At 40.1% G+C, this 26,921-nt stretch overlaps 2 protein-coding genes across 6 annotated transcripts; one reads left to right on the top strand and one right to left on the bottom strand.

Annotated features, from left to right (window-relative positions):
* Positions 1-579: 579 nt before the first annotated feature.
* On the bottom strand, positions 580-14,770 carry pla2g6 (phospholipase A2, group VI (cytosolic, calcium-independent)). 3 transcript variants are annotated; one of them, XM_088009389.1, is made up of 20 exons: positions 14,677-14,736; positions 14,530-14,600; positions 13,803-14,035; positions 12,661-12,870; positions 11,832-12,012; positions 10,809-10,996; positions 10,308-10,404; positions 9,220-9,402; positions 8,870-8,978; positions 7,662-7,793; positions 6,417-6,501; positions 5,820-5,983; positions 5,513-5,663; positions 4,558-4,694; positions 4,297-4,374; positions 3,442-3,596; positions 3,306-3,357; positions 2,909-3,024; positions 2,703-2,776; positions 580-1,678 (listed from the first exon to the last, which is right to left on the bottom strand). In XM_088009389.1, exons 3-20 carry the CDS (start codon positions 14,027-14,029, stop codon positions 1,540-1,542), a joined length of 2,478 nt encoding a protein of 825 aa, XP_087865515.1. In that variant the 5' UTR covers positions 14,030-14,035; positions 14,530-14,600; positions 14,677-14,736; the 3' UTR covers positions 580-1,539. The 3 variants fall into 3 exon arrangements, with proteins under 3 accessions (XP_087865515.1, XP_087865508.1, XP_014824495.1); XM_088009382.1 differs by lacking the exon at positions 4,297-4,374 and having other exon boundaries at positions 14,677-14,731; XM_014969009.2 differs by lacking the exons at positions 4,297-4,374; positions 14,530-14,600 and having other exon boundaries at positions 14,677-14,770.
* A 3,405-nt stretch (positions 14,771-18,175) lies between these two features.
* cbx6a (chromobox homolog 6a) lies at positions 18,176-24,501 on the top strand. 3 transcript variants are annotated; one of them, XM_014969012.2, is made up of 5 exons: positions 18,176-18,328; positions 19,536-19,579; positions 19,709-19,774; positions 21,667-21,733; positions 23,197-24,501. In XM_014969012.2, exons 1-5 carry the CDS (start codon positions 18,260-18,262, stop codon positions 24,409-24,411), a joined length of 1,461 nt encoding a protein of 486 aa, XP_014824498.2. In that variant the 5' UTR covers positions 18,176-18,259; the 3' UTR covers positions 24,412-24,501. The 3 variants fall into 3 exon arrangements, with proteins under 3 accessions (XP_014824498.2, XP_014824497.2, XP_087865498.1); XM_014969011.2 differs by lacking the exon at positions 18,176-18,328 and adding an exon at positions 18,339-18,919; XM_088009372.1 differs by lacking the exon at positions 18,176-18,328 and having other exon boundaries at positions 19,151-19,579.
* The last annotated feature ends 2,420 nt before the right edge of the window (positions 24,502-26,921 follow it).

Genomic DNA, 26,921 nt, shown 5'->3' with positions numbered 1-26,921 from the left:
AGTGTGAAGTAATTTTATATATTAGATTTAAAAAGGAATTCATTTTTTTAGCATATTTCATTATTATTTAAAAGTATCTTTGCAACATTAGCAACCCTGAACTACAGGATTTCAATCATATCTCGATGTAATTAGTTAAATTCTTAAATTCTTTCTCCTTTTATTCTGGTTGTGCTGCCCTGACATGATTTTAGATACTTAATTTACATTCATGTTCAATGAATTACAACATACATTGTGATGAGTCTTATCTGTCAGATTATAAGTACATTTTTAAAAAATAACCTTTAGGAAGTCTTTTAATAAAACCCACACATTTTTAAAGATAGTTTATTTTTTATTCTGATGAAATCCTAAATGTTTTATTAGCTGTGAGTAAAAAAAAAAATCATGACTAAGAGAAATAAAGATGTTAAAACATCAGTCTTTGTCTAATTCATTTATTTAATATGCAGTCATGCCGACCGCCTTTTTATGAGTTGTTTTTTTCTGTGTGTGTGTGTGTGTGTGTGTGCGTGTTCTTAAGAACTGGATCAAAAAATTGCAATAAACTGTAGCAACAAAAAACTGAAACAAATCTTATGCCAGTAGTAATAAAATTTATTACCATATAAGTAAACACCTCAATATGTGATAGAAAAAAAAAAAAACGATACAAAATCATTATTTGCCTTTTTTATGTTTGCAAGTAGCAGCAGGTCACATGATCTGTTACATTTAAATCTCTGCAAAAGTTTCCAGTTCACATTATGGAGACAGAAAACACTTGGAAATAGGCAGTAAGGAGTGTAGGAGTGCATCTAAATAATACAACAATATTAATGACCTATAAATGAATACAAAGGATGATATGTGGAAAGAAAACATTACGGACGTGTAAGGCAGATCTGGTGAGTCTTCACAGCTGCCCTACATGGGTAATGAAAATAACCTCCAGCGGTTTCAGGTGGTTACTTTACACGTTAAAGTAACCATCTTTAGAAACAAAACCTCTAACTCGAATGGTTTTATAGATGTGTGAATATGTGAGGGTAAATGAAAACGTCGCTTGAACCGTTTGTCTTCAAGAGAAGGAAGAGAAGGAAGCAGCAGACAGTTTCTGTGTCCGATTCTGTTTTTAACCACTTCCTCCATTGTAAAATGTAAAAACACTTACAATAGAGAGACGTGTTTTTACATCTGTGGAAAGTTTTTATACTGGGGAAGTTTTTATGTAAACTTCTCCAGTAGTTTATATAAAAACTGTGAACCTGGTGAAGACAGCAGAAAACACGGTCAGTTATAAGGTCAGTGCTACTCGTCTCTCCTCTTCATAAATTCATGCCAAGTTACTTTCAGTGTCAGATTTCTGTCAGGTTTAAAACTTCCTTTCACACTTATACCAGTCGAAAGTTTCAGTGGTTTGTTCTTGCACAGAGCCTTCAGGAAGCACCAAGAATCGTTGGCTCTCTTTAGAATAGTGGTTGTTCTTGTAGCTTGTTAAATATTCATAGGTTTCTATCTGTGGCCCCTCTCTGTCGTCTCTTTCTCCCGTCAGCCTCACAGCAGCGTTTTCGCCAGGGATTGGAGCACTTCCCGTTTCTCAAACAGATACATCTGCGTTTCCCACAGCATGTTCACCAGAACCTCGTCGCTCACTTCGTCCAGCATCACCTCCTGAGACAGCTGGGGGCTCAGTCTGCACAACAAAACACACAAATTTGTTAATTACTGCAGTACTTGGCAAACCTGTTTGAATGCATTATACCTTTAAGCATCAGGCGCAATCAAATTTTTAGATGCAACAATTTTTAATTTCGTCTGATTTTAGGGAAAATGCATGTTGAAAAGAAAAATTTCTTCCTGTCATATGCTCAATTAATTCTGGTCACTTTTACAAATCAACTCATACTGATACTGTAAACCTAAAATAAGTTTGCACAAGAAATATTTATAGGACACCTTTTCAACTTGGTCATCTCTGAAGTCGCTAAAGCTTGTTTTGGACATTTTCTCATCAGACTCATGCCACTTACACGACACCACTGCAGACTAGCTCTAATTCTGTATCCTACTTCTTAATTTAACAAGTATCTGACAATCATCTTTTAATCAAGTAAAATTTAGTTGAGTACATGAGATGAAAAATTGTTAATATGTCTTAGCAAAGACACAAAGCCACCAGCAGCCCATATCGAATGGCTTACTGCTTTAACATCAAAGAGTTAATGTTTCTGGCTGTTGTTCACCATTTTCAACATGATTTATTGTCTGCTGAACAAAATATTTCATTGTTTCATTTAATTATGCCAAATTCGCTAGCGGCTAGTTTGTAGTCGCTGTAGGTTACTGGCAGCTGAATCCCCAGAGGATCATGACTGTGTTACCGATGGGATGTTTTCAACTCTACACTCTGTGCCACAACCATTCAGTCGATTGTGGAGCAAGAAAATACAAGACATTTACCATTTATCTTCTTCATTAGACACTGATCAAATATTTGGTCATTTGTTGGATTCTGTAGAAGCTCACTGCATCCTCAGAAGGTTAATTATCCATTTTATTCAGCTGTTGTACGCGTGAAAAGTTGCAAAAATGTCCAACCGGGGTTTTGAGAAAAAGAGATGTGATTTAGTTGATATGTTGGCAAAAAATAGGGAAGTGTCAGAAAGCTGAAAAATCAGGATATAGCAAAGAAAGTGGCACGTTGATGATCAGCTGACCTATGGTAGATGGTGTCGATCATCTCACACCAGGCTCTGGCCCGGTCCACGGCGCAGCCATCAGAGTCCGTACACTGCGCATCCAGACAGGTTTTTGAATTTAAGACAAAACAGACGATGCAGAACGTTTTGGTTATGAATCAGGAGCAAAAATATAAGATGGGAAATGTCTACAACTCGGCATAAGATGAGAGTGGTGCACTCACACAGTCCACCAACATTTTGCCCAGCTCCTTGGCGCCTACGAACGTCTTGGCCAGCTCCAGAGGGTTGGACGGTCGGAAAACGTCCACGGAGGTCACCACTTCCTGTGGAGGTTTGCCTGGACAGATACGACATCACCAGTGACTTCAACCAGAAACCACAAAACCCCTGACTGCTGTTCGTGTGAAAACGGAACTGAAAGCAAGTTGTATTTCATAGAAATTTATTTGCAGGTAATACGTCTCTGAGCGTACGATGAGACAATTAGACCCCACACTAAGTGCACACAAAGGCAGGTAACTAAACCACATATTTTGCATTTGAAACAGCATTTTCAGATGTGCATGATGGATGTAAATGACTTTCAGTCACATCAGCTGTAGTTTCCTTTAGACCCACCTGTTCCAAGAGAAACAACTATGCCCAGTTTCTTGATGTTTGCTTCACGACCCTGAGAAAGACAACACAGATCTGTAGAACAGCTCAGTGCAGCTTTACGGATGAGTCAACAATGCAAAGCGTGCAAATCTGCTACCTCAGCTTTTAATGACTTGTTGAACTGATGGATTTCTGCCATGGCGTCTAGCGTCGGGTTATTGGCCAACAGCCCTCCGTCTAGGAAGCGGCCCATTGGTCGGAAGTATGTGGGTGCGGCGCCGCTGGAGCGGGCGGCTCTCCATACGAGTTGTTCTGACGTAAAGACACAGATTATGTCAAGGTGAAGACGTTTGATGCTTTTAGGTTTAAGGTTTGCTCTGGGAAAACAGATGAGCTCAGAAAGGGCCAGCACACGACTAAAGTAAGACTCATTTAGGTTTCTGCTGTGATCTTGAGGTTTTACCGTAACGTGTTTCTTCCATGCTATTTTACAATATTTCTTTTTCATTTGTTTTTAATTCACATCCTATTGGGATTAACAGACTGAATTAATCCCAATCTGACGAAGAACGTGAGTGAGTTCAGTGGGTTTTTGGTCTTTGAGTTACTTTTTCCAAAATAAATTTAGGAACTGTTGAGAAAATACAAAATAAGACAAATCAAAACTGTTAAATCTCTGTTATGACTATGCTCTTTCTTCACTAGATTTATCTCAAAATACTTAAAGGGGTGGTATTGTATATTTTCCAGATGCATATCTCCATTTTATAGGACGGCTTGAACAACCTGATGGCAGCAGTTTTAAGCCACTTCATTAAAAGCAGCTTCAGCTTCCTGCATGTTTAAGAATATAAACTTCTTTACACACGTCATGTTGGTAACACCACTTTAATTTACAGATGTGAAAAAAAGGGATGCCTAATCTAATATTAAGACCTAAATGAGGAACATTTCAAGATATTTTAGGCTTTTCGTTTTGAACGATTTCATGACTCGACTTTGTCCTACACACCTTCATCTGTCACCTTCCTACGCTTTCTGGGCGGCTCATCTGTGTATCCTACTATCAACACATCCTCATCCTCCCACCCTGCAACAACAACATGGCTGCCACTCAAACAGAACAACTGCATGTCTTCATTCATTTAGAAAAATGACATGGGGGCGGGGGGAGTCTGTGGGAGAACTGCTCACTTTGTCGCCATCTAGTGGTGCTCAAGGTCCACATATATAAAATGAGTGCGGTAAGCTTCATTTAAAGTCTGGTGGGTACCTTGTGGGATGGTGAGAGGCTTGAAGGTGGCGGTGGTGGTGTAGGAGGGCTCTCTGCGGACAGACGGAGGGTCATAGTTCCTGAAGATATGGAGCTCACCTGGATGTCTGTCGGCCAGAACGCTGGTCACCATGACCCTGGACAGACGGACAGAAAACGGAGAAATGGAGAAAGGACGGCTAAGATGCTGGTAGAGGAGAAGAAGATTTATTCAATTATGAGAACAGATCTCTAAGAACTGAGATAATGACTGAATTTACTTTTGTACTTTTAGTGCATGACTAAGTAAGCAAGCAAAATTATGCTGAGATCATTTGTTTATTTTACAAATAAAGTATGAACAAATTTACTGATATTTATTTGGACTCTTTATTTAATGACTGTTACATTAATGCTAACTATAGTTAGCATCACAGAGTCTTTTGAGGCATTCAGCCTTAAGCAAACATGGGGTGGGTAGTTTGGATCAACCTGTCTGCTGATCATGCAAATTATGGAAACACATAAAAGAAAATCATCAAAAATAATTTAAGTTTTAGGATCTGACAGTGACGGATCTGTCACGTTAACTCAGTCATCTCCATGGATACCGCTATTGATGGAAGAAAGACAAACTCAAATTTCCCATAATGCATGCTGACTATCACTAAAGTTTATGGGATTATAATTAGGTTTTTTTTTTTTTATAAAAAATTCATCTGAATTAATGAATAAAATAAAATCTGTTTTGTGTTAATTCAGAAAAAGTGATATCATTAATTTGTGAACTTGAACTTCTTTCTGGAATATTTATGTTTTATTTAACATGGAGGAAGTACCAACACATTTACCCATGTCTGTATTAGCTGTTCTGGTGAATAAAAGCATTTTATCACTTTTTGCTTTACAACAACTTTTTATTATTTTTAGTACTTGTTTTGAAATGTTCCTTTTAATGCCACAATGTGAAGTAAACCTTGGGAATCTGATGTCCGTCATCTTTGTGTTCTCTCCGAACTCTTTCTTCAGGAAGTCCTCCAGCGGTGCGGATTCGTACGGCCTGGACCCTCTGAACACCTGCTCCTTCATTCTGAAGTACAGGCAGCGCAGGTACTCCATGGACTTACCTTCACACAGAGGACACAACCCTTTAGCTCTGGTGGCACACACACACACACGCACACACACACACACACACACACACACACACACACACACACACACACACACACACACACACACACACACACACACACACACAGGTTAGAAAAGCGAAAACACACCGTGGATTATTGCTAAAGCCAGGATGCCTCCGGTGCTCGTCCCAGCGACCCAGTCGAAGAGCTCCCTGGTCGGCCGACCCGCCTCCTTCTCCAGGGCGATCAGCATCTGGATCAGAACCAGGCCTTTGATACCGCCACCGTCCAGACACAGCAGTCTGTCTATCCTGCAGTCAGATTTGGATTAAATACTGTTAACCATTATAGAAAATTACAAATAAATTAGATAAATGACAAGACGCAATAACATTAAAGATAGAAGAACTGAAGGAAATGTATTGTGTAAACTTAGAAAAATGTTCCCACTTATACTCCTTTCAATTTTGCACATTTCATCAGCTTATAACCTCAAATAGCAGATCAACACAAATTAGAACAAAATAACAGAGTAAGGGATGCACAGATTGCAGTTTTCTGACCAATCACTCATATTGAAAAAGTCTGACCTGCTGATTCTTTCTTAAAAGTTGCTCACAACAGAACAAAGGGCCGATATTCAGAGGTGGATAGGATCGGTTTCTCATGCAAGTATTAGCCGATCATCCAGAATTAAAGAAATGAAATACATTTCCACTCTCAACAAATATTTCACACACTTACTTCTTTTTCTCCATCACTTGTCCATCAATTTCAGATTTGCCAATTGCTCCTATTGCAGCCCCGACGTACATGATGTCCTCAAACCCTGTAAAACAGTGATAAAACCTGATCAACACGTGCTGTTAAAATGATAAAAAGGCGAAGAGGAGACTGAGATTTCTAAAAGCTATGAAGCCATTTGAAAAGAAACATCAAGTATATATTTAGAATCACTTTAAAATAGCAAATTATCCATCTTGATGCTGCATTTGTATTGAAAATAAATTAGTTTATATAATTTCAGAGCACTCAAAAAATTGCAAGCAATGCCTTAATGTAAATACAGTCATATTCGATAAATGGAATAATAAGAGGCCCATTTGTCAGATTAAAGGTACCGCTTGAAAATAACCTTTAAGTAGGTGGTAAATATGAGTTTCATTTAGCTCAAATTTACTTTTTAGTAATATTTTTTATTGTTCTGTTGTAATATTCTAATGTTAAAAAACATTTTTTTATTAGCTGTAAGTGGAAAATCCTCATAGTTAACAGAAATAAAGGCTTTCAGAGATCCAGCTGTATGTAACTGATCTATATAATCCACGTGTCAAACTCAAGGCCTGAGGGCCAAAACTGGCCCGCCGTAGCTTTTCATGTGGCCCTCTGATCTAAAGGGCCACATAAATACAACCTTCAAGTTAACAACTCTATGCTAAAATACTGTTTTACCAACCAAATCAAAGCAGGTTTTATCTGTTACCTGCCAAATTACATCAACGTGAAAAGATGCTCAATATAATTTAATTTTAACAAGTACTCATGAATACAGAGTTAGCTACTTATTCATATTTTTTGCAATTTTTCGATAGATTTTATCAATATTTTCTGCCACCACGGCCCCTCTGTGAACATTTATGACCTCGATGTGAAATGAAAATAAGTTTCAGATGTGAAATGAAAATAAGTTTCAGATGTGAAATGAAAATAAGTTTCAGAGTTTCCCCCACGGCATTATAAGCCTCGCAGGTCACCAGGCTTTGCCTCCCTCCCACCAGGCTAAGCATCATTTACTCATTTTAATTTTTGTTTTTATTATTATTATTTACACCAGTCACAGTGATGGCAAAGAAAGGTTGAGCAAAGTTTAGACCTGCTAGGCTTAGGCAGATCTGTGGAGGGAAACCCTGAACACCCCTGATCAAAATGTGACTCATTTGGTGCTAAAGCTCCTGAAACAAACGGATCTTCTCAGGGTCCTGGCGTTACCTATGGCTCGAGGCTTGGTCTTGTTTGAGACTGGAGGAGGAGGAAGAGGAGGAGGGCTGCTGGGGGAGCGAGGAAGGCAGCGCTGGACTCCTACACTACACAGCATGTCCAGCAGGATCCTTCTATTAGGACCTTTCAGGTTAGTACAAAACACAAGCCGACATGGCGGGCATGCAGGCATGCCACGAACACAGGACAGACAGACAGACAGAGAGAGAGAGAGATGGAGAGATACGTAACAGACAGAGAGAGAGGAGGGAGGAGAGTAAGCAGAGAGATGTGCAGACGGTTAGCAATCGTCATGCATCTTCAAAAAACCGACAAAAAAATCAATAAATGACAGGAAACTCAATTAAGCATCATTTTCCTCTCAGAACAAAATCAAATTTTACTGGAAACGTCTCTATGTCAACAACAGATCCACTTTGAAAAAAATACTATTATTACTACTACTAATAATAATATAATAATAATAATTTGTGGATCATCTAAGAGATGCAGTCTTTCGGTAAGCATTTCAACTTTTGGTATAATATCTGTTGGTATTTTAACAGTTTAAATGTCCTTAATGTCTTCTCAACATTTTGCATAGACATGTTTACACAGAATCTGCTCTACAATTGTTCTGTTTTTGAAATATAAGCAAATTAATTTCCACACCCTGGCTGTCCACAGAAATGGTTCTTCAAACCAGATTTTTTTTTTCACACTGAGAAACGAAGGAACTCAGAATAAAATAGTGATTTCTGTGTATTTTTTAGGATTATCAGATCAATTTGTTTTGATTGTTTTTATAAAAAAAACAATTAACAATAGTCCAATTAACTGAAATGTCTGACCAGACTAAGGCGTCATGGATTAAAAATAATGTGATGAGCAACTTAAAAGCTCAAATTTTTAAGTAGTTCATCACATCATGAACTCTTTTTTAAACTGAGGGGTAGTTTTACATTAAACTGTGAAAAAAAAATTCCTCTTTTTATTCCTCTAAAGATTAATTAATAAAAACAAAAATTACACTTTAAAATACAGAATTTTAACGTAGCCTTTCCTGGACATTTTCACTTGTGAACATGCACATCTCTGTTATTTACACTGCAACACATGCTTTTAAGTCTTAGTTTAAAAATAATAACTTACTTTATTAGATTTTTTTTTTAACAAACCATTCTAGCAGCGGTCGCGGTTTAACATTCGATCTCTCCCACCTTTGCTGGTGCGAGCTGCGATCAGCCCCGGTGTTTCTCCCAGGTCGTTGTGGATCTCAACATCGGCGCCAAACACGATCAAACCTTTAATCAGCTCCATGTGGTCCATCTAGTGAGAACAGACACAAAAATAAAAATAGTTTTAGAAATAAACTACAGTTCTGATGCAGTAAATGACATCAAAACATTAAATATGAAGTATTTTAATAATAAATCACTGTGGAAATCATTTTGCCATTATAGATCGCCATCACTTAAAAGTTTTATTTATTCATTTCAATAAACTCTACAAATGTCCATGAGATAGTGTCGTTTTGACCCCATAAAACGATGAGCAAGCGTATCCTCACCTTCATAGCGAGGTGCAGGGCCGTGTTTCCGTCCTGGCCCTTCAGGTTGGCGTTGGCCCCGTGGGTCAGCAGCACCATGGCGGCCTCAAAGCGGCCCTTCTTGGTCAGAACGTGGAGGGCGCTCTCGCCAGTCTTACTGAGGTAGTTTATCTCACAGCCGCGGTCCAGCAGCAGGCGGCACATCTGGCAGAGAGGAAGCAAAACGGACAACCTTCCTTCTTCATTTTAAGTTTAGTTTAAAGTTTAATGTTTAAAGTTTCATTTAAAGCTTAGTGGGGAAGTTGGTTCATTTAAAGCTTTAAATGAATCAACAACGCAGCTTCCTGCCATCAGCTCAGGTCATCTAACAGGCCTGTCACAATAACACGTTTTTCTGGACGATAAATTGGCCCTGTAATTATTGCGATAAACGATAATATTGTCATCTTGAGTCCATTTCCAAGTGATGTATCAGTAATGCCATAATATTGCATGTTCGCCCTCGTAAAGACTAATGAATAGAAACACACCAGTCCACTATTAATATCTGTAACAGTCCTGATACTGAAAAAAATTCTAGATGGGGTATCTGTGTCAATGTGCCTGATCATAACTGCCCCAGTTGTGTTGTTTTTACATGTTCGACATGTAAAGACATGCCTCTTAAAGCTAATGGTGTACTGGAGTAGAGTTATCAAATACATTTGTAATTCAGTACATTTATGTCTGTATTTAAAAAAAAAAAAACGTTTCAAGTGGACCCAGCTCAGTTTATCTGTATCGGATCGGTACCAGCCGATATTGAACCTCAGATATCGTTATTGGAAATTAAAAAAAGTTAATCGGTGCGTCCCTGCTAATAAACATTAATGTCATTAAGAATATTTAACATGGAATCTAGAAGGTATTTTAAATATCCAAAATAAAACATGACAACCAAAAGCAATAAACAGAAACGAACACACAGCTGAACCACACTGAGTCTCTGTAAACAAAGCTGCCTTTTCAAACAATATTAACCATCAGAATGTAAATTATGGGGCTCATTGTAATTGATCATGCGATTAATTAATAACATTAACAGTTTGAGAACGTGCAGAAGTGTGTACCTCGGCGGTTTTGGCCCAGTGCAGCGGCGTGCCTCCGTACACGCAGTCCTCGGCCTGCAGCTGGGACGGATCCGCCTTGAGGATCTGCTCCACGCAGCTGACAAACAAGCAGACCGCATGAACAACCTCGCATTAGATAAACTGAATCATTTATAATTTCTGATGCTGATGACATCTTCGCTGGGATTTAGGTTTTTTTTGTCAAAGTTTCATTTTAGCTGAAACACTGTTTCATGCGTGTGTAAGGCTGTTTTATAATGATGTTTCATACACAATTACTGCAAAGCACAAAACGAATCATAAACACTGATTTAATTAGTCTGCAGGTCAGAGGAACAACAAACAGAGCCACTTCCTTCCTGGAGACAATGTAGCTCCTTGTAGCGCAGAGAGGAAAAAAAAAAAAGAGAGAGAGAGAGAGAGAGAGAGAGAGAGAGAGAGAGAGAGAGAGAGAGAGAGACGGCTCCAGCTTGTTCTTTTCATAGCTGCTTATAAACTCACCCCTTCTCGCTGTATTTCATGGCGGTGTGGATGGGGTTTCCTGTGCTGCCCCTGGTGTCGCACTTGGTCCCCCCCTCCAGCAGGGCTTTGACGGACTCCACCCGGCCCAGACGGCAGGCCACGTGGAGCGGCGTCTCTCCGTTGCTGTTGAGCTCGTTCACCCCTGAGCACAGCCGTGAGCACAGAGCCTGGACAGGAAAGTTACGTTAAAAAAAAAGGAATATTGCGTATTTATAGGTTGTAAAGAATTATTTAATTATTACTTTTAGTGATATCAGAGCAACAACCAACCTGATTTCCAGATTTTCTAAACCGTTGACCCTCTGATACAGATTTAAGCCAATTCTGATTCCTTTTCAAGAGCTAATTTATTGGGAGAACTAAGAGCTGAATTTAAATATTTTTCTGAGTCTCCCTGCCCCCGAGTTGTCATGATTTATTTATTTTAGATGCTGAGGTCACATTGTGCGCGTCCAATCTGTGCACCCCTCGTATCAACATTTAGTATAAAATGCAGCTTCTTTTTAAACAGGATCTCTGGTTTTCCAGCTTACATAATTACAGCTTACATTGAATCTTCAATTCTGTCGGCTTCTCTAGCTACAAATAACCCCTCCCAGACTCGCAGCCTGTGTGCACTTGTCCAAATACTTTGAAAAAATGTACAATTACTAGGAGCCCGTTTCAAAATACGTTTTCCAGTAAAACTAATGCGCCCCTTGACCTGCAGAACTCTTCCCACAACAAGTCAGGCATGATATTTGTGACAGGCCGCTGCAGGCTTCAGCTTCACATTTTCCCAGGTGTTAATCGCTGTCGCCGACAGCTACGTATCCCGAGTGGGAAAGCAACACGACACCATGCTGTCGAGAGATTCAGGGCATCGGTTTGACCTTAAATATTCAGGATGTTTTTCAGTATTTGCAAAACCAATACTGAAAACCAAAAGTCATCAATCATCAGCGCAACCCCCTCCCTTCGGACTTTAAGCGCCCTTTGACCTGGGCGTCGTTCAGGTCTCACCTGGATGATGACGGGAGACTCCTGCTTGGAGGCGTAGTGCATGGGGGTTTCTCCTTTCTGGTCCCTGATGTCGGTGCGGGCCTGGCTCTCGTCCAGCAGCTCCTTCACGCACGCCAGGTCGCCCCGTTCGCACGCCAGGTGCAGAGGCGTCTGGCCCGACGCGTCCCGCGCGTTGATCTGGCTGAGAGCAGAAATCGTAGGAGGTTTGACATTTTAAAGCACAACATCGGAGAATGACTTACTAAACAGCTACGCTGGCTGTTAAGAACAGGCTCCCAGGAGGGTCCAGTTACATCCACAGAGAAACAACGGCTGGCCGAGCTTTTAGGTTTATGGCTGGCTTGTGTTTTAACGGCGTACTGCACAGACCGACGAGCAGAGCTTTGAACATGCCGAGAATCTTTGTCAGTCTACTAGTTTGAACTTTGGGAAACTAAACAGAAAGTTTCCAAAAGTACAAACAGAACATTTATATTTTCTTTTCATGATGCATAAAGCAGGCATTTAGGAGTTAGTCGAAGAAAGTAACAGTGTTGTGAATGCATTAAGAGGCTAATGGGCTTCAAGCTTTTAACAATAACTCGTCATTGATTTTGACATTTTCAAGGCGTTTTAAATCCTTAATGGCATCGAACGCCTGTTAGCTGGAGTGGCCCATGCTGACTGTTTATTACTTCTGTTACCTTTGGAAAGAAGGAAGCTTACAAATCTTTAGTTTATCTGGGTAGACTGAACCTGTTCGTTTTTGGAAGAGTACATCTGTAAATTGTCGTGTCAAATAACATTTGATTACTTTGTCATTTTCACAGTTTTGTGCTCGGTTAGCTACCTCTGAACGTAGTTGTGTTTGAGGCACTCTCTCATGCCCGTCTCCACGGCGATGTGAGCAGAGCTCCAGTCAGGATGGTTGCGGATGCAGTCCACGATGGTCTGCACCGTGTCGGCCTTCAGGGTCAGACTCTCGTAGAAAGGTCGCAGCTTGAGGGCGAACTGGGGGAACCAGTTCATGGCATCCTCCTCTGACCCCACCTGAAACAGCCTGCGGACGGCGCAGCGGTGAGCCCAAACGTTTCCAAGAAGTGAAAGGAGAAACTGAACTTTGCCCCGTAGAAATGCGGTGAACCTAACCAGTTTGATTTCTATGAATGTCAGAAACACCTTTTCTTTTCTCTGTTAAATGCAGCTTTTGAATATTTTCACGTCTTATTTTTATTTATTTTTTATTGGGATTTTATGCGATAGACCAACATAACAGAGTGTGTGACTGTGAATGGGAAGTAAAATAAAGCATGACTTAACATAATTAGGAAATAAAAATATGACTGTTTTATTTAGGGGTATTCGAGAAAAAGGGGCAGAAAAACAGGGTTGTAATAGTTTTAGTGTGTTTGCTAGTTGTTACCATTGTTTTGTTTTAGTTTAGCTTTGATTAGTTATAGTAGTAGTTTTAGTTTTGGTTTAATTTGAGGTGCAGAATTCAAAAAGGTCAAAGTATTATATTGTGATTATGTATAATACTCAACATAAGATACCATTTTGAGATGAGATGTGTGTTTATAACATTGTGCTTGCATGGGAATATTTTAGCAAAGCACTTCATGGATGTTTTGTATATAATTACATATCACAATATTTGGCGTTTTAAACCTCAGGCAGTTCACGTTTAGGAGTAGCTTTATAAAAATTCAGAAAAACACACAATAAATTCCACGAGTAACTCTAGGAAAAATACACATTGGACAGAATATTCCTTAACTTGCTCTACGGGTTTTGAAGCAGCTGAGGTCATCTCAAAATGTTCATGACCTGTTTTTCAGGTTTTAGTCTACATGAGAAAACTATAGACGTGCTTAACAATGGTGGTCAAAGGTAACCAAAAATAAATAAAGAACAAACAAAGTTGAGAAAAACTTTACAAAAAAAAACTTTTGAGACGGACTTTAACTTTCTACAGCGGTGATCCATACTGACCTCAGGGCCACAGTGGGCGTTTCGGGGGACAGGAGCACGCAGTCCCATGACTGGCATTGTGTGTTTTTGTACAGGACCATGCGTCCGTCCTCCTTCAGCCGAACTTTGCCTCCTCCTCCATAATCAGACAGCTGGACCTCTCTGACCCGGTAAGGGTTGGTGAAGAGGGTCGACACGGAGGTCGACACGGAGGAGACGGTGTCCAGCAGCCGGCCCAGGAACTGCATCGCTACCTTAAAACAGGGAGCACGATTAACCAGAGTAAATCTGTGATCTCTGATGTACAATGTGTGTTAAACCAGCATCCCTGTGTTTACTAGAGCAGCTCTGTTTTCTCCAGAAACGCCTGTCAGATTCCTGTCAGCATGAATGATTTATTTAGTCCACTGGGAAGTGATGTCACCATTTAAGTGGAGCAACAAGTTTTTTTGTTTTTTTTTCAGCAGATACTTTCATTATGTTGCTACTTTTGCTGTACAGTTACACCCTTTCTAAGAATAGAAGCGCTCCACATGTACAAATACAATTGATTTCCAATGTTGCGTTTGGTGGTTTAACCAGTAGGGCTGACTTTAGCTGTTAACAGCGCTGTCTGGGTCTGTGACCTTCAGTTTTCTATGAAGACCAAATACAAATACAGCTGCTCATTGTCTGGATGTTGAACAAACAGCTCCACCAATGATGTTCAGGTATTTCCTGAGTCTATTATCATATAAAGAGCGCATACCAGCGCTAAGCTTTGTAGAAACCACACTTCTGTCCTCCAGGTTTCTGATTTGAAGCTCCTTAATAATCGCACTGTAAAGACAATTCGGATATTTAGTTGTCAGTTGCTGCTAATCGCATTAAACTGGTTTAAAACCAGCGAGCTTACCTGCTAGCTGCTCTCAGTGCGGCGGACAGCCTGACTTTTGACAGCGACATCAACAACCGACGCCGCAACCAAACCTGCTCTTGATTGACGCGAGCTTGTCCAATCAGAGCGCAGGATTTAGTCGCACTAGACAAGATGGGCGGGACCTGGTTGAAGGAGACGCTCCGGTTCGTTTCACTGAGGGAAGCGAAACCAGGGAGAACGTGTTAATCTACGGGACGCATCAGTGATCATAATGGAAGTAGGTCTAACTGCCCCAATGCCCCGCCTTAGTCTTTAGATAAAAATCCTGCAGATATAACTTGTTTACAGTCATATATAGCTGTTAAATGTAAAATTATAAAGTAATATTTAGTTTTCTTTTTTATTATTACTTAACTTGTAAAAATGATTATTATATATAATTTTATTCAGTTATACTCTATTAAAAATGTTTCCCACAACGTCCTTTTTCCTAAGTCTACAAATTAAATGATTTTCATTATATTATTTATTAACTATTTACAATGGTAATGAGTTCAAATTCTAATAGAAAATTATTTATTTTAGTGTATTTTAATCTAAATTAACTTATATTTAATCATATTATCCAAACATATCAATGTTATACCATTTAATTATATTTAAAATAGCCATAATTGTGATATTCCGAATAAATTATTTTTAATTTTGTAAATCATTGTCTGATTTATTTTGTTGTATTAAATATGTGAACACAAAATAAATAAAACAGATATGCTAACCCTTGAAACACATCTGATAAAACAAAAACCCTACTACTTAAGATATTAAGTCATATATCTTTACATAGAAACCTACAAATTATAACAACTATAAATTAATCATAAAATTATCTGTTGAATTTGACAAGATTTTCTTATGAAAATGTATTTATTTTAGTAGTCAGAGCTAAATTAAGTCATATTGGTCTGGTCACATTGACTTACATTTATGCCAATAATATTGTTAAATTGTTGCATTTATGAATAATGCATTAATCACCTGCAAAGGCAAAATGAGCTCTTGAATAAAACAAGAATTGGCACTAACCACGTGCAATACTTATATCTTCCACCAGAGGGTAGAAGACGAATAAAGAATTGGTGTTATTCTGAGTTTCAAAGTAAAGTATTATCTTTCTATGGTATTCAGATTTTAGATTAAATTATTAATATGGCTAATCCCTGGATTACTTCTTCAAAAACAAAAGCGCAAAAAGAAGCAAACGCCCTAAACAATTGCTACTCATTTTGGGTAAAACTTTATAAGCCCTAAATGCAAAGTGCGATCAATGGAAGTTTATAGACTTGCATAAAAGGAGGAATGTCAAGTATTAATTACTTTCTTGTGAATTTCCACCAATAAAAACAGTAAAATGGCAGCTTTGGTTACTTGTTACTCACAGACAGATCCTTAAATAGTTTGAGCAGAAATATGTAATAGATCAAATATCCTGCAAAACATTCACTAAATACTGTTTGAGCTTTTACTTTTTTCTATAATCAAATATTTCTTAGAAAAATAGTGTTGTGTTCACCTATATTAATGCATGTATATCATATGTGCATATGTTTTATGGACAAACTGCCCAGTGGATTGAGCCATTTTTCCCATATTATAAGTCACAATGTATTATTCTACTAGTAAATTGTTTAACTTTTAGCACGTACTTCTTCATCAATATGAAGGAATTATTGACTTAAAGCAAGTTGCTATCATGTTGAAAAGTTACTTGTCAGTTAGCTTTGTCTTCAAGTGTACAAAGATATTCTCAATAAAAAGTAGACCAAATTTACTTAGTGAGATTTTCTGTTTTGCAGGGTACCTCGATATTAAAGAATAAAAATTCATAGTATGACTTCATAGTGGCTTGAAAAAGAAATACTCATACCTGTTGAACTTCAATGGATTTTATTATTGTTTCTGAGTGATTTGTGAAGAGGAAGAAATATAAACACAATGTTGGCAAGCATTTTAAACACTGTTGAATCTCTTTACTGTAACTGCAAGTCTTTTGCACATCAGACTTTTTTTTTCTTATCAGTTCCTGCAAAGCAGCTCAAACTCTATCAAACTGGATGGGAATCAAGTCTTGCCATGTGATTTTCACTTGAAACTTAAAGTGGGAAATTAATCAGCATATATATATATATATATATATATATATACACACACACGCACGTTTATTGTCCATGTTCTGTCACAAAGTGAAAACCAAACTCAATGTCAAATTTTTGGACTTTTTTTTTTTTTTTTACAAAGTTTCTTTCAAATTTGCCCTCAGTTTGTCATGATGTAGAGGTGATAGTGGTGAGAACGAACGCTGAGACCCAGATGATGATGATGATTTAATAAAGAGAGCTCAAGCACAGTCCAACACAGGCGACACCGCAGAGAGTTAGCACACAGCTAATTACCGGTAGCAACTGAAAAACTGAGGACTGAATAAGAGAGCTAAACCAACACAGGACCCTACAGTTCAACTGTGATGGCAGGCAGACAAACGACATTTGACGTACAACAAAGATCTGATGAGGAACACAGACAACAGGTGGGACTAAATACACAGTAAGGGTAATCAAGGAATGAGACACTTGGGAAGCAATCAACGGGGAAGATGCCGAAACAGAGACTCACGGGACAGAAACTGAACACAGAAAAACCTTAAAATAAATACACAGAAACACGGGTCATGACACAGTTTATCCGTCATCCGTCTTCCCATCAAGTCTGCACAACTTTCCATTTGCTGCTGAAGAAATGGAAAGTTAAAGGTTGCTGTATTTACATTAGAAAAGCATAAGAAGACAGCCCATCTGACCATATGAGTAAAAAATCTGATCCTGGTTATTCAGTTGAATCTAAGATGTGATTAGGTATGATTGCTTTGTCTCTTTAGTCTGATCATTTTAACAGATATTTGTACTGTTTTCCTTTTCTTTTCCTATTTCTGTTTTAACTGTTGTAGAGTGATTGTGTAGTTTATATTCTTCACCAGACTGCAAGGCAAATTTCCCCTACAGACAACAGTACAATAATGTTACGTTGCGTGTTGCTGAAACGGGCTGTGTGAAATGTGTTTAGTCTTGCATGAAAAACTATTATCTGCAACTAACGCCCAGCCAAGGCTATGTAAAATTTATTTGTTGGGTGATTTTCTAACAAAAACAGATCATAAAATCAGCTGGAAAGACTTTAACATACGTTGTGAAGCCGCTCTGAAGGCAACACTGTTCTTTCAACAGAGAAAGTATTGATCCCTAAACGTAAAGTGTGACGTTACAGCAGCGTGTTTTAGCGCTCCGAGCCGCTCGCGGTTCTTCGCATCCTCTAGTTGCCGTGGCGACCAAAGATGACCCCGTACATGTGACTTAGGTTGGCCGTGGAACCGCTGCTGTTTCTGCTCAACACACACACATACACACACACACACTGACAATGCGCGTGCTGTTGCGCGCGCGTGTGTATGTGTGTGTGTGTGTGTTCCCCTCGCAGTTGGTCTTATACTACAGCAGACACAGCGGAGCTCACCGACTTTACAGAAACAAACCGATACCAGGCAGCTTAGTTGGGCCGAGCAAGCATGGAGCTCTCTGCGGCGGGAGATCGCATTTTTGCGGCGGAAGCCATACTGAAACGCCGCGTCCGTAAGGTGAGCGTCGCGCCGCTGCAGATGTTAGTGACGGCGCGCGGTCCCGTCTATAGGCTGTGACTGAGTCTGCCTTCTTATATGCAACGCTATGGAGGCCTTGTGGTTGTCGGATACCAATAGTTTGATAGCCGTCGCTAGCTTAAAGCTAACGCTCGTCCCAGCCGTTGCTTTTATACTGAGACAATAGGCAGAGTAATAAAATAAAAAGCGACACAAAGAAGAAGCGGCTAGCTGCAAAAGAACAACACATCCGAGCACAGCCGATGTGGGCTGTGCTAAGCAGAGAGGAGGGCATGGTTTTTTTTTCATGCCAGCTAATTGCGGCTAAAGCTATAGAGTCAAAGTATGCAGTTTTAAAACCTTTAATGCTTCAAGAATCACGTTAAAGGATGTCTGAAACGGAACTTTAAAAGCAGCTCGTGCTAAAATGTTGGTCTTTTAATCCCGAAACTTCATTAGAAGGGATTTTATCATGCATGGTTGATGAAGGCAGGACTTCTAGAAGTTTTCATGTGGGCAGTATATTCTGGAAGATGCTATATAGGTTATGGTGGACCAACGTCGGGTTGGTGTAGTAGTTGGGCTGCAGTTGTAAGTTTTAGACGAGAAATGCTTTTTACTTTGTGTACATTGAATGTGGAGAATATGTTCTAGGCATGAAAATCTAAAAACAGACCAGAATTTAGAAATTCAAACAAACAGGAGTTTGACTTTAATGCATAGCTTTCTTCCAGAGCAGGGGGGCGGGGGGGTCTGCTGCAACCGGCAGATCTAGAGACACATGTGGGCCTTCAGACCCTTTATGGGGGTTAATATTAACTTTGGCTAAAGTTATGTGGAACTGAGCAGTATTTTTTAATATAAAGATGATTTAAAAAATAGAACAGACTTGTTTTAGCTGGATTTTGTTATGACAATGCAACAAACAACACTGATTTAACAAAGAATCAGGACTGAATGTTCTTTTTCTCTAAATGGAGAGACTCCATTCAATAAAAATGCAAAGACTCTGATGAAGAAGGATTAAAGTGTTTTGTTCTTTTAAAACTCACAGGGACAGGTAATGGAAAATTTGCAGTCAGTAACATATGTGGACACATATATTTTTACAGAGGTTTCCCAAGTCAAGCTGAAAGTTTTTAAAAATTTTGTCACTGTTTTCTTTTTTTTTTTTTTTTTAAATAATCCATGTGATTTTCTCTTACAGGGAAGACTTGAATATCTGGTGAAATGGAAGGGATGGGCAATGAAGTGAGTGTTTTATTCCAAGTGCTTCAGATCTGGCATCCTTTCACGTTCTGCTGTGCTGCTGCTAATGAGCTAAATCCATTTCTGGTCGACTGCATGATCTCATGTTTTTTTTATTTCTTTGCTGCTTAGGCACAGCACCTGGGAGCCAGAGGAGAATATCCTGGACGACAGGCTCATTCTGGGTTTCGAACAAAAGTGAGTAAATCCAGTTCCTTAATTTCTGCGTTTTTTTAAACAGTCTTTTGACTTTTTCCACATATGTCTTCTTCTGTTAATTTTGTAAGTGTAAAATACGATTAGCTCCAAAATTAGGGGAAACAAAATTTTGGATTAAAGTGGAAGGTGGTGTCATTTTATGTATAAGAGATGTAGATGTAATGAAAACTTATTATAAAAATTAAACAAAGGGATGCTCTGCTCTTATTAGTGGATGCATTCTTCTCTGTAGCATAAATGTGATTTTAAGCAACTTATGTAAACAACGTAGTCAGATTTTTTTAATCAAATGAACAAGGGGAATTCAACAAAGAGTAAAGATAAAACAAAAGCTATGATATTACATATTAATAAGGGTGTTGTTTTTTTATTATATTGTCCAATCGTCTATTTTATATGGAATAAAATCCATGCACTGAATTAACTTATATGTTTTAAGTCTTGTATCCAGTGTCCATGTTCCTCATATTTGTTTCACACAAGAGTTTCCCAACGAGAAGCAAAGTGAAATGAACAACAAAGTAACAGAACTTTTGATTTTCACAGAATAGCATGTCTGAATTAGCATGACTGAGAGCAAGTCTGCGTAAAGGTCAATAAACGCATTAAAACAGAAAAGACGAGTGCATCATGCTTTTCATAGAGACTCTCTGTCAAAGGTTATCGCAGTGGGCAGAAACGACCTCTGTGCTGACTTTTGCTTCTGCAGAGCAGAGCTTGTCTCCAGCTTACTGGAGCCACTGCAGTTTGATCACTGCGCTGCGATGAGAGTCTGCAGAGTTAGTTATATTTATAAAATCGTACAGCGTTCTCCTGTTTATCATGTTGTTACGATAACATTATTGGAGCTCCGACTTTGCTGTGCCAACGGATGGAAGCAGAGAAAATCGCGCTCTTGTCATCACAAGGACATGGAAGATGGATAAAGTTCCCCACAAAAATAGACCTTTCCACGTTTCGCCTTGCTACAACCACAAACATTATGTTTCAGTGGGATTTTATGTTACATACCAAACTAGTTCTATGTTTGGGGTCATCTTCCTGTCAGAAGGTCTTTAACCACCTCAGTCTCAAGTGTTTTGAAGCTGCTAAGTAGATTTTCCTCCCAGGATTGCCATATTTTTAGCTCCTTCCATTTTCCCATCAACACCGACCAGCTTTCCTGTCGGAAGAAAAAGAGTCACCTGCTTCTCTGACTAATGATCTCAATTTAGCTGGACATAGGTGGGAAAACAGGGTTTAATCCTCCGTTTCCAAAGATGAAAGGGGCTTTTCGGGACATTCCCAGTCCTCGATATCAGAAGGCGTTCCAAGTAAACACACAAGTGTCAGATTATACATTCTTGCTGAGAAGACCCGCCTTTGCCTTCTCGCTTGAACGCTTGGTGAAACGGAGCAGGGTGATGCATCCCCAGACTGTTCTTGTAGACATCATGTGGGCGTAGTGAGAAACATGCCAGATAATCTGTTACCGTTACTTAGTCACTCATGAAACCGCTGCGTCTTCCACAAAGACGTTAAAGTAGATTTTAATTTTCATTCGTGTACTTTAAACTGGTGTTTGCCTTTTTCTGTTTCGCCTTTTCTGTTCTTCATCACTGCTTCTGACAAGTTTATCTGAGGAAACTTTCTATTTGTGTGTCCTTCCGAGCCACTTGAAAGGCCCATGCTGCTCTCAGAGATGTTTACAGGAAACCCAAGCAGTCAGAGCTAAAACTGACACATCAAATGGAAACAGAAATGGACATGAGAACAGAGAAGGGAGGATGAGAACAAGGCCCAATTAAAATGTGACTTCTGGTGCTCTATCTGCCTGCTCCTCTTTCAGTTCTAACTAATTTTTCTCTTTTTTGTCTTTTTTCTTTTTGTAGGGAACGGGAGAGGGAAATGCACGGGCCCAAAAAACGTGGGCCGAAACCCAAAAACTTTGTGGCAAAGGTGTGACTTCTACTTTTTGCTTTTTTTACACAGCTCATGTTTATGAATAGAAATGTCCATTATGTAGGTTTATGCGATTAGAAAGCTCCCTCTCAACTGTAAAACACAATAAAATATCCAAGTTTTGCCTTTTTTCAGCCCCTTGCAGGAAACTGGAGCGTGGTGTCTACAAGCAGGCCATCGAGTTCTTTTGAAGTCTATTTTCGATTCTCGCATCAGAGCGTGTTCTGTCATTACTAAATGAGATGAAAACAAGGTGGAGCTGGCAGAAAAACATCTGAGCTGACCTACTTTCTTTTTCACTCAGCCATTTTTTTTTTTTTTTTTAGAAATCAGCCTGAGAATTAACAGCGCTGTCAGAAAGGTGCAAAAGCCAGATATTACACACATCTCGTGTCATGTTTGTGTTTAGGTAGCAAGGCCTGCCTTCCTCAGACGGGAACTTTGACCCACTTAGCTGCTTCTTTTCTCCACACCACGCTCAGCTCAGTCAAAGCTAATTAAACATATTTTTTCTTAAAGAAAAAAAAAACATAGATCTTCGGTATTTTTTGTAATCAATAATTATTATCATTGATATCATGATGTTTTTCTAAAGTGTTTTGATCTAAGGTGGATTTTCTGATGTCTTAAAATATAATTAACGAGATACAGTCAGTGCTGGGCACACTTCTGCTAATAGAGGAGCTACATTTTTATTTAGCCCTTTCACATTTTTGATAGCTTTAAAACTGTTAGCACATTTAGCTTCCCCCTGAATTGATTTTCTCTACATGAATTTTGAAGCACTAATTTACTTGGCTTTTTTGTAAACTTTCAGTTAATTGAATTTTAAAATCTGTGTCAACGTTTTGGTTATTAGCTGTTAAAAATTCCTCACGTATTTAGATGTTTAATTTCATGCTTTTATTTTGAATTGGATGAAAATTGATTATGCAGCAATTCTGTTTCCTCACATTCATAAACCACAAATAAAATGCAGCTGGGAAAACTGAAATATTTAGACACAATGCTACTTGTCACGCTATTTTCTGTTGTTTGCAAAGCAGCCAATCCAGGAGCTCCGTTCAGATTCCTTGCCATTGATTGGCTGTTGCTCCAAGAATGGGAAAACCATAGATGGTACTAAAACAGTTTCCACTGTGCTTGTTAATGCATATTAAGGTATATTTGGTGTTTGAACTATTAAAATATGCAGCTATATGAATTATTTGGGGGAGTCTCAAGTATTTTTGGATTTCAGCTGTTTGCAGGCAGTTGTGGTTGTGAATCCCTGGTCATCTGTTTACTGAAATCTTTTGATTCTAATGAATTTCCTACATAATACTTATTAATATAGAATATTTCTACACAACTTAATATCTCCACATGTACTAACTAAAAAATTGCAGCCCATGTTATACAGCTAAATAGCTCTTGTTCTTTTAATTTTATAAGATTTCTAACTTCATCGTCTTCCTCAGGGTCGCGGTCAGAAAGCAGAGCCCACCAGTCGCGCCTCCAGCAGCCGGCAGAGCACGCCTCGGTCCTCCTCAACCACTTCCAGCCGAGCATCTTCCTCCTCATCATCTTCCTCCTCCTCTGCTGCTCCTAATGCTTTACCATTCTCCTCCTCGTCCTCGTCGTCGGCGCCAGCACCTTCCCCCAAACTCAACTCTCTCGCTGCCACCCACAAGTTGAAGAAAGACATTCACCGTTGCCACCGGATGTCCAGGCGGCCCCTGCCTCGCACAGACCCCACGCGGCCCGCCTTTTCCAGCTCGAGTGGCTTCCAGTCCCGCATGCACGTCTCCCCTTTCTCTGAGACCGTCCGCATCCTGAACCGCCGGGTCAAACCCCGAGAAGTCAAGAGAGGGCGGATAATCCTCAACCTGAAGGTGATCGACAAGCCAGGCAGGGGCGGCGGTGCGGCGGGGTCCAGGAACGTGCAGACGGGTCGCCAAAACATCCCATCTCGCAATCGCATCATCGGCAGGAAGGGGGAGGCCCCCTACAGACCTTTCCAGCCTCCTTTAAAGATGCTGGGCTTCCCCATGTATGGGAAGCCTTTCGGGCTGCAGTGTGGCGGGCCCATGTCCTTCCACTCCCAAACGGGGTCCAGCTCGACTACGGGACCCAGGGACAGCAACAGCAGTTCTTCACAGCGCCAGGCACCGCCTCCTTCCTCTTCTTCTTCCTCCACCTCCAGCAACGTCACAGCTAAACGCCCTCAGCCTGCCGCAGAAGCCTCCAAGGAGTCAAAATCCAGTAAATCTCCAGAAACCCAAAATGCCTCATGTTCAGAAGCAAACAAAACCCCAGTCCCCCCCTCTCCGTCTCCATCTTTGGAAGATCAAGACGAAGATGCCATGGACTGCTCCGAAGCCTCTGAGGGAGCCAGAAGTCCCTGCCAGCACAAAGCTCCCTCCACGGTTTCCTCTGTGGCTCCGGAACAATCCTCGCCCCCCCTTGAACCCAAAAGGGTCCCCACCGAGGGAGACCCCGACTGGCACCCGGAAATGGCACCAAGCTGCAAGGACGTGGTGGTCACCGATGTAACCACCAACCTTGTGACCGTCACCATAAAAGAGTTTCCCTCTCCGGCATCAGGGCCCGCCTCGCCTTCCGCTAGCATCGAAAACGCTTCCACGCCTCCTCCCGCCGCAGCGTCCGAGGACTCCTCCGTCCCGAAGCCATAAGAGATCCAATAATACAAACTGTGATGCCATTTGGGATAGAAAACTAGAAAACTATATATATATATATATATATATATATATATATATATATATATATATATATATATATATATATATATATATATATATATAAGTATATCATGCCAGTGTTGCCACTTCAGCCCTGTTCTACCCACTCTACAAAGGGTTTGCCATCATTGGTTAGATACTCAATGAAATTCAGGGTTTCCCCCAGAGAACTTGCTGAACCCAGTGGTCAGTGCTCTAGGGCAGTCCACCAGCGTCCCACCATGTTTTTTTGTTAACAAATGTTAAAAGTTGCCTGGAAACAAATATACTCTCACATCAGTCTCTCTGCTCGCTCAGCACAAACCTCTTACAGCAAGACTAAGCCTTTATAGTTGCGCTTTTAGAGAGTTGCGTCGAGCGAGCCGAGCAAGCGGCGAGTCTTTTGCACTTGACGTATACTTTGGTGCGGTACTCACTGGAAAGACAGCCTTCATAGAGGGATCATTTACAGGTGAAGCTGCTCTGCGAGAACACCTTCCAAACAGACAATTCTGAGGAAAAATTAGCCGATTACAAAAATGCAGAGGTGCACCACCAGAGTGTGCGAGGATGATTGGTCCACCATCTCTGCCTTGCACCCAGTTCAGTGCTTTAAAGGGGCAGTTTTATGTAAAATCTACTTTTTTGAGATTTACATCATGTTATAATATTCCCTCACCAAAAACATACCTGGATGTTGCTTTGATTCTTTCATGCACGTATGAGATATCCTTTGATCTCCATGGCAACCATTCAGTTGTGTAAAAGGGCTGGCTGAACCTAGCTCTGCCTTTGAGATGCAACTCCTCTGAGCTGCAGTTTCCAAGCTTCTGTCTCTCTGACTCAGCTCCTTCAGACTAGCCAGTCAGCAGTTAGCAAACACCTGGTGTAACTGCACATCTGCTGAGCTCATTGTGCTAGCTACTTCTCAGTGCAACACTGGTAAAAATGTTGTTAAAGTGTTAATAGAGGAACTATGTTGTAATGACTTCCTGAAGGAGTTTTTAAAGCAACAGAGGCCTAATTTCAAGGTGCTAAATTGCAAAGTAAAATTTCTTTTAAGTCATATTTGATATCATTTCTTTTAACAAGTAGTTAACACAGTTACTTGATTGTGCTATAATATGGCACTGTGAGTCTGGAAACACATAATACTGTCCCTTTAACTATAAACCCATCTTTGTTATCAATGTTATTGGTGTGTTAATAAAAAAAACCCTCCTTTTAAAATAAACGAGCAGCGCTTACCCTGGTGGTGGGGGACAAGTAAAGCCTGGTGGCCCGCCAGGCTTATAATACACTGGGGGAAACCCTCAAATATAATGTAACTAAATAACACCCAGCCATAAAATAGTACAAGAAAACATATTTTTTCAAAAAAAAAAAAAAGAAAAGAAAGAGGCAGCTTCTATGCCTTCTTGCCATTTAGATTGCCATATTACATCCAACTGGCGCCACACACATGCCAGAAAACAGAATTTGTTTTCTTTCACTTGATACACACATGCTGGGGAGATGGGGCTGCCTGTTTGTTGCAAATACCAGTTGTCCTAACAGCGCATCCGTCACCCATCTGCTCTCATCAAGCACACTTGCTGGAAGTGAAAGGAGTTTGCCCATTACCAACATAGACTCTCCGTTCCCATGTACGTCGCCATCGGCAACACGAGGGGGTGTTTGGTCAAGCTTTTGACCCCGCCCGACGTGATCGGATGGGGGGGTCAGTCAGCTGATGTTTTAACGAAGAGATGTGTTTTTTGCACGTAGACTCTGAAGACTGCGTCAGTACAGCGAGGTGAATGCAATGCACTTGACTGCATTGAAAAACACGTTCAGTGAAGTCGATCCGCTTCTCGAGGCCTTTCTTTTCCCCCTCTTCTGTCTTACACACATGCGTACAAACGCAGAGTAGGAACGTGTTTAAATGCAAAACCAACTTTTGAATTTGTAAAAATTCGTACTTCTTGCTTCAGTTTCTCCCAAACCTTCACAGCTTCCTTCTTCAGCTGCTTCATTCGCTCCTAGCCTCTCAACCCACGAAGGTCTCGAAGGTCCAGAAGCAACCAGCTCCACGAACCAACCACTGTTTCTGATTCTGTGATTTTTACGGCCCGATGTTTCACATCTGTGGAACATTAGAGGCGGCCGTTAGGTTTTTCCACATTTTCTGCCTTTAAGACCACAAACTTAATGTGTTTGGAATACACTAAAACAAAGTATGACATAATTGTGATGTGGGGGGTAAAAGAAGCAGGCTTTAGTACTCACCCTCCCTTGAGTCAGCATCTATTTCTGTCCAGCTCTGCCTGATTCTGCACATCGTTTCGTAGGTTTTGTCTCAGATTCTCTGTTAGGTACCGTTTAAAACTTGTGCATTTTCTTTCCTAAACCATCCAGTTGTAGTTTTGGCTGAACAATGGGGCTTGTTGTCCTCGTTTTCTAGCCTGTAGCTGGCTTTCCTT

This window comes from Poecilia mexicana, unplaced genomic scaffold, assembly GCF_051168715.1.
Source record: "Poecilia mexicana isolate PSO_F unplaced genomic scaffold, ASM5116871v1 scaffold_2, whole genome shotgun sequence".
NCBI classification, from domain to species: domain Eukaryota; kingdom Metazoa; phylum Chordata; class Actinopteri; order Cyprinodontiformes; family Poeciliidae; genus Poecilia; species Poecilia mexicana.
The sequence above is the reverse complement of the archived record's forward strand: the minus strand, read 5'-3'. Positions and strand labels throughout refer to the sequence as shown.

Bases quoted from the DNA above. Each gene is read 5' to 3' on its own strand.
- cbx6a (XM_088009372.1), top strand. From the start codon at position 19,392: ATGGAAAATTTGCAGTCAGTAACATATGTGGACACATATATTTTTACA. The intron at 19,775-21,666 runs GTGAGTAAATCC...TTCTTTTTGTAG, and splicing joins ATTCTGGGTTTCGAACAAAA to GGAACGGGAGAGGGAAATGC. The intron at 21,734-23,196 runs GTGTGACTTCTA...CGTCTTCCTCAG, and splicing joins CCAAAAACTTTGTGGCAAAG to GGTCGCGGTCAGAAAGCAGA.
- pla2g6 (XM_088009389.1), bottom strand. From the start codon at position 14,029: ATGCAGTTCCTGGGCCGGCTGCTGGACACCGTCTCCTCCGTGTCGACC. The intron at 10,997-11,831 runs GTGAGACCTGAA...TTTCCTGTCCAG, and splicing joins AGTCTCCCGTCATCATCCAG to GCTCTGTGCTCACGGCTGTG. The intron at 5,984-6,416 runs GTAAGTGTGTGA...ATCTGACTGCAG, and splicing joins CAAGTGATGGAGAAAAAGAA to GATAGACAGACTGCTGTGTC.